The sequence below is a fragment of the Scomber scombrus genome, chromosome 16 (genome assembly GCF_963691925.1).
Source record: "Scomber scombrus chromosome 16, fScoSco1.1, whole genome shotgun sequence".
Taxonomy (NCBI): Eukaryota; Metazoa; Chordata; class Actinopteri; order Scombriformes; family Scombridae; genus Scomber; species Scomber scombrus.
The window spans coordinates 649,086-656,585 of NC_084985.1; the positions used below are offsets into that span (position 1 = coordinate 649,086).

The 7,500-nt window shown below is 41.4% G+C and overlaps 1 protein-coding gene across 1 annotated transcript; it reads left to right on the forward strand.

Annotated features, from left to right (window-relative positions):
• The first annotated feature begins 3,515 nt into the window (after window positions 1-3,515).
• Window positions 3,516-5,348, forward strand: LOC133996724 (tripartite motif-containing protein 16-like protein). The gene is made up of 2 exons (XM_062436346.1): window positions 3,516-3,767; window positions 4,047-5,348. The coding sequence occupies exons 1-2, from the start codon at window positions 3,516-3,518 to the stop codon at window positions 5,142-5,144; spliced, it is 1,350 nt and encodes a 449-aa protein (XP_062292330.1). The 3' UTR covers window positions 5,145-5,348.
• The last annotated feature ends 2,152 nt before the right edge of the window (window positions 5,349-7,500 follow it).

Genomic DNA, 7,500 nt, shown 5'->3' on the forward strand with positions numbered 1-7,500 from the left:
CAACGTTAAAACTCCCATCTCAGGTCCTCGTTCCTCCAGAGTCGGAGTGTACCTGGATCACAGAGCAGGTATTCTGTCCTTCTACAGCGTCACTAACACCATGACTCTCCTCCACAGAGTCCAGACCACATTCACTCAGCCTCTCTATGCTGGACTTTATCTTCATATTAATGGATCCACAGCTCAGTTGTGTTAAGTGAAAAAGACAGAAGTCATTTCAGACTTCATGTGTCAGATGCAGGCGGGGAGCTCCGGTCCTCTGCAATGATGCCAACCAGGAAGTAACTTAAAACTGCATTCTATCAAAAGGCCACCAGGGGGCGACCGTTTTGGTGTCAAAAGGACTTCCGTCTCTATACAAGTCAATGGAGAATTCACCAACTTCTCACTTGATTTCTAACCTCAGTAAACGTTTTCAAAATGTGTTTATGGTCTCAATCGCTAGTTTAAAGCCTTCTTCAATGCAGTATGATGTTCATTTGGGACATTTTGGCCTCCCTGATTTTATATGTGACGATAAAGCAGGGTATGCATTAGGGCGTGGCTACGTGGTGATTGACAGGTTGATTGGTTCACAGGTTCAGGACGGCGCCTCATGCTCCTCCTGATGCCCATATAAGTAGAATCCCTGTTTTTATTTTTCCCAGCATGCACCTGAAATGTTCAAGATGGCGCTGCTCAGATCCGATACTATTGGCCTCCGAGCAGCAGTCCACAAACCAATGGGTGACGTCACGGATGTTACGTCCATTTCTTATATACAGTCTATGGTTAGATGTTGTACGTCTTCATGTTTTTGTCTCCATGTTTCTGAGCTGCTCAGAGATCAGATATCATGCTAATAATGATAGTCAACACTTTATTTTACTTTATGCATGTGTCGTTTATATGTTGTTTCTTTAAATCTATCTATCTATCTATCTATCTATCTATCTATCTATCTATCTATCTATCTATCTATCTATCTATCTATCTATCTATCTATCCATCTATCTATCTATCTATCTATCTATCTACCTCAAATAAAGAAGTCTGTAGAATAGAAAACAATGATGTATTTTGTGATTTGGATAACTTTCATGTCCAATTAACATAGTGGCCACATTTTGAACTAGTCAACAAATCAACAAAGAGGGTTATCTATAGAATTAGAGGTCTGAATTAATGTACCTATCCACCACTGGTTTAGATAACAGCTCTGTGACAGTTGTACAGACTCGTATTGAATGCTGCAGGGATGTTTGAGTTACATGATTCCTGTATGATGTCATTTATTCAAACTGAAATCATGTTATGTACAAAAACATTAAAAAAGGAAACACATCGTCAGGTCTGTCAATGCTCAGCTACACCTGAAGGTCTGTAGTACACTGCAGTCATTTATACACTACAGGAAACAGCAGTGTGTGTGTGTGTGTGTGTGTGTGTGTGTGTGTGTGTGTGTGTGTGTGTGTGTGTGTGTGTGAATGGTCTGTATGAACACAGCGCTGGTCAGGAAATGGAGTCTGGCAGGAAGGAAGTGAGGTAGTAGAAACTCAATAAACAGGAACACAGAACAGAGAGTCTCACATTCAGTTGTTTTTCATGTTGATGGAAAATAAATATTAACATTTACTGCAGTACAGTTAGAGGTACTTGTACTTTACTGTAGTACAGTTAGAGGTACTAGTACTTTACTGTAGTACAGTTAGAGGTACTTGTACTTTACTGTAGTACAGTTAGAGGTACTAGTACTTTACTGTAGTACAGTTAGAGGTACTAGTACTTTACTGTAGTACAGTTAGAGGTACTAGTACTTTACTGTAGTACAGTTTGAGGTACTTGTACTTTACTGCAGTACAGTTAGATGTACTTGTACTTTACTGTAGTACAGTTAGAGGTACTTGTACTTTACTGTAGTACAGTTTGAGGTACTTGTACTTTACTGTAGTATTTCCATGTGATGCTACTTTTTACATCTCAGAGGGAAATATTGTACTTTCTACTCCACTACATTTATTTGACAGCTTTAGTTACTTTTCAGATGCAGATTTGACACAATGGATAATATAACAAGCTTTTAAAATACAACACATTGTTAAAGATGAAACCAAAAAGCAGTGTGTAGTCGGCTCCACCAAATAGTGATTTTTCCCCCTAAACTTCTCACATGGTTTGATTTCAATAAATGTTCAAATGATCCAATATTTCAGCAAAACTCAAAGAGAAAAAAGTCCAAAAACTGAAAACATCTCCCATTAATCATCTCACCACCCCTCACATTTATCTGCATCATTCATAATACTTCTGTATTTTTGCTGCAGTAAAGTATCTCAGTACTTCTTCCAGTGCTGCTGAGAGTTTCTACAGAAGATCATGTGACTGTCAAAGGTCGACATTTATCAGCAGAGTTTGAGGATAAGATGAACTTTGGTTTTACCTGCTTGTATTTTAAACAACATGCTAAAGAGTTCAGTCTAGACCTGTTCTATGTATAAAGTGCCTTGAGATTACTTCTGTTGTGATTTGGCTCTATATAAATAAAGATTGATTGATTGGTTGATTAAATCCTGAAATCTGTTGCAGTGATCACTTGGCTCTGGAAAGTAACATGAATGAAGGAAAAATGAAATGATTAATAAAAGTCTGTTTATACTCAAACACAGAAAAACCCAAATAATGTGAACCAATGAATGTGGTGTGAAGGAGAATCTGCTTCCTGTGAATCAGACTGAGGATGTGGAGAAACGGCCTCTTTGTACGTCGCTCAGCTGCCATTGATTGGTCAGAGCCAATGATGACATCAGCTCAATGAAACAAAGAGCAGCACTCAGAACACACAGACACAGGACATCAGCCAAGTCAGCAAATTCACAATCAGCTGATCTGCTTCATTCATGTAATGATGTTTGTTTAGACTCGTCTGAATCTGAATGATTTCAAATGTTGAGCAGCTGTAACTGAGACTTTACAGTAAATGAGGAAACACAGTTTGAATCCACAGCGCGGCTCCTCGTCTGATAACTGTGCCGCTGCGTGTTCCTCAGCAGAGAGCACAGACACAGTTCAGTTAACCATCTTATTAACTAAACCAAAACTCAAGCAGCCTCCACACGGCTCAAACACAACTCAAAGCTCTTCAGCCTTTTGCTGCTCCGCTGCTCCTTCACTCTCTTTTAGTCCTAACTCAGTCAGCCACTACTGCAGAGAAACAGGAGAGCTGGGTTAGAAACTCACCCCAACTGTACTAAAGCTCCAGCTGAGCCACTTCTGCCCAGCCTCTCTCTCCTACAGCTGACTACCGAAACCACACCCTCCCCCCTCCTTGTTCTTCAAACACAACAAGCTCCACTCTGGGATCATATTTCTTGGTTCCCTCCCCTCAGATCTGCAGACTAATGATGGGTGTAACCAACATGTGACTCAGGACAGCTGTCAGGCTGCATTCCCTGCAGGATCACGTGTTCAGATCAGTGCAAACTTGTTTCAGTTGTTGGGAGTTGAAGCTCAGACAGTCATTACCTCTGACAGATGAAATGGCACAGAAACATCAACTGGACCAAGAAACTTTCTCTTGTTCGATCTGTCTGGATCTACTGAAGGATCCAGTGACTATTTCCTGTGGACACAGCTACTGCAGGAGCTGTATTAAATCACACTGGGATGGAGAGGATCAGAGGAGGATCTACAGCTGCCCTCAGTGCAGACAAACCTTCAAACCGAGGCCTGTCCTGAAGAAAAACATCATGTTAGCAGCTTTAGTGGAGCAGCTGAAGAAGACTGGACTCCAAGCTGCTCCTGCTGATCACTGCTATGCTGGACCTGAAGATGTGGCCTGTGATGTCTGCACTGGGAGGAAGCTGAAAGCCTCCAAGTCCTGTCTGCAGTGTCAGCTCTCTTACTGTGAGAATCACCTCCAGTCTCACTTTGAATCAACCAAATTAAAGAAACACAAGCTGGTGGAGCCCTCGGAGAAGCTCCAGGAGAACATCTGCTCTCGTCATGATGAGGTGATGAAGTCAGCTGCAGCAGAAAGGGCTGAGAGGCAGAGAGAGCTCGAGGTGAGTCGACGATACATCCAGCAGAGAATCCACGACAGAGAGAAAGATATGAAGCTGCTTCAACAGCAGGTGGAGGCCGTCAGTCTCTCTGCTGATAAAGCAGTGGAGGACAGTGAGAAGATCTTCACTCAGCTGATCCGTCTCCTCCAGGAAAGAAGCTCTGATGTGAAGCAGCAGATCAGATCCCAGCAGCAAACTGAAGTGAGTCGAGTCAAAGAGCTTCAGGAGAAGCTGCAGCAGGAGATCACTGAGCTGAAGAGGAAAGACGCTGAACTGAAGCAGCTCTCACACACAGAGGATCACAACCAGTTTCTACACAACTACCCCTCAGTGTCACAACTCAGTGAACCTACAGACTCATCCAGCATCAATATCCGTCCTCTCAGATACTTTGAGGATGTGACAGCAGCTGTGTCAGAGCTCAGAGATCTACTACAGGACATCCTGAGGGAGGAATGGACAAACGTCTCACTGACAAGGACTGAAGTGGACCTTCCAATGCCAGAACCAGAACCAGATCCAGAACCAGAACCAGAGCCAGAACCAGAGCCCAAGACCAGAGCTGAGTTCCTAGAATATTTATGTGAAATCACTCTGGACCCGAATACAGCACACAGACAGCTGATATTATCTGAGAGGAACAGAAAAGCAAAATGGACATTACGACCACTGATTTATCCTAATCACCCAGACAGATTCACCGATGCATGTCAGGTCCTGAGCAGAGAGAGTCTGACTGGACGTTGTTACTGGGAGGTGGAGTGGAGCGGGACAGGAGCTGATATAGCAGTCGCATACGAGGATATCAGCAGAACAGGATACTGGAGAGAGTCTGGATTTGGGTGTAATGGCAAATCTTGGTCTTTAGTTTGTCACACTGACGGTCCTACATTTTTGTTCAACAACATCAGAACTCCTGTCTCAAGTCTTTGTTTCTCCAGAGTCGGAGTGTACCTGGATCACAGAGCAGGTATTCTGTCCTTCTACAGCGTCTCTGAAACCATGACTCTCCTCCACAGAGTCCAGACCACATTCACTCAGCCTCTCTATGCTGGACTTTGGGTTGGTAATGAATCCACAGCTGAGTTGTGTAAACTGAAATAGACAGAAGTCATTTCAGACTTCATGTGTCAGATGTTATATTTCTTCATGTTTTTGTCTCCAAGTTTCTGAGCTGCTCAGAGATCAGCTGACATGCTAATAGGGATGTATGTATTTATTTATGTATTGTTTATATCATCAGTTTCTTTAAAGTCTGTGTAAAGTAAGAATAAATATGAGTTTGACATACCACAGAAAAGTGTGTTGTTAACCACCCTGCCAAATTTGAATGATTAAAAAAATTGCCAAATATATGAAATTAGGCTTCAAAGTTGTGTAAAAATCATCCTTTTCTCTTGCCCAAACGATGTGGGCGTTCCCGCCGAGTTCGCTGAAGCCCCGCCCCCGACCAAGTGTCACCTGTCAATCAATGTCACCACCTCTACCAGAAACATGGACGCTAGGTCTAAGAGCTTTCTGCTGCTAACTCGGCTGCTAGCTCGGCGGCTAACTAGGCTGCTAGCTCGGCGGCTAACTCGGCGGCTAGCTCGGAGGCTAACTCACACTTTACTGAACAATCTGAAACTTTAATAATCAATAAAGATGATTTTTTTTCAACAGTGATCCAAAATCCATCAACCTAAACTAGTTATTGATTTGGTCATTTGGTTAGTCTAAAAGTTCCAAATGTGTAGCTCAATAAATTTAATGAGATTGAACCAATTGTTTTCCGTATTTTATTAATTGTTTATAATATTTTATTCATTTTGATAATTATTATGTTTTATTGCTGATAGTCAAACCTGTAACCAACAACATGGTTAAAAAGACGATTGTTAGTATTCAGGATTGCGTAATATTAATTTCAGCACAGAAGAGTTTTCATCACTTGTTGCTTTTAGCTGATAAACTTTTTGTTATTCAGGCCTGAACAACTACAAAAATAATGAATTCATTGGATCAAGTTTGTGACAAACATGAAACAACAAATGAACTTGAAGCAATTTCATTGGTTTTTCTGTAGCTTTTGATGAAGATGGACCGGGTGGACTCAAATGCAGAGACAGGGATGAAGAGTTCTCAAGTTGTTTAATCGGTCCAAAAGTCAAAAAACGTGAAATCCAAAATACAGGGCAGAGGTACAAAATCGCTAGGCAGAAATCGGAGTCCAAATGGCAAAACTGGTCAATAATACTAAGACAATATATAGATATGAATGCTGGAACTCTGACAGGAAAATGACAAGAAACTTACATATAACTGACAAGACGATCTGGCTCAGAAAGGAAAGAGCACCACATATATACCCTGGAGACTAACGAGGCACAGGTGTAACACATAAGGGGAAGGGAGGCAAACAGGAAGCTAGACAAGACAAGGGAAAACACACCAAAATAAAACAGGAAGCAGACAAGTACAAAAACCAAACCTACAAAATACACCACAACACAACCGGGCCCTGACAGGATGAAGCTGTTGGTTCAGTGTTCAGCTGTCCGCTCACACAGAGACGCTCCTGAGCCCCAATTCATCAAACTAACAGCAACATTTTAGACTTTAGTGGAAGATAAAAGTAAAAATCCTTCAATTTCACTCACAAGCAGAAGAATAGAAATTATTGATCAGAATAGATTTTCTTTAAATGCTGTTACAGAGGTGTGTTCATCCTGATTGGACTAAATATCATCACGATCACCTCGTCTACCGACAGCAGGATGTCTGCAGCCCATTTTATTTACATTTACAGTGCAACTATTTCCTTTCATTCATCCATATTTATATATTTATACATCATAAATCTATCAGATTGTTGAAATTATTTCTTGCAGGATAAGTCCCCACTGAGTTAACTGTCAGGATGTTTTTTAAAGAATGAAAAATACAGCAGATGTTGGGTCAATGCTTGTCTCTGATTGGCTGTTCCTCCATGTGATCAATCATGTGATCAGTTGTTCGTCACACTCAGCCAGAAACTCTTTGACTCTGAACTTTGTACCTGAGATCTTTCTGAAGTTTCCTTCAGAGTAGTTTGATGAATACGAGTTTATAAAGTTTAAATCCAAACTTCGTTCAAACTGCTTGTGACTGATTTTATTCCAGGTTTAATCTCTTAGTCCACAGACTGCTGTGCTGGCAGCAAAGATATGCATCTAAGACATGATTGATTAGCTTCCTGATCGCTGTGATTGATTATTGAACCATTACTGGTAACTCCACCTTTTCTACTGCAGAACAATTCAGGAATCATTTTATCAAACCTCTGCACATACAAGACACTTCAGTTTAATCATCTATCTCTCTCTCTCTCTCTCTCTCTCTCTCTCTCTCTCTCTCTCTCTCTCTCTCTCTCTCTCTCTCTCTCTCTGTCTCTCTCTCTCTCTCTCTCTGGTTATCAGGAGTAAGGCGCCCTCTTGTGTTG

What these genes read in the sequence shown, in the direction of transcription:
- LOC133996724 (XM_062436346.1), top strand. Translation starts at nt 3,516, where the DNA reads ATGGCACAGAAACATCAACTGGACCAAGAAACTTTCTCTTGTTCGATC. An exon ending in AGCTGAAGAAGACTGGACTC is followed by an intron (nt 3,768 to 4,046) that starts CAAGCTGCTCCT and finishes CTCGAGGTGAGT; the next exon opens with CGACGATACATCCAGCAGAG.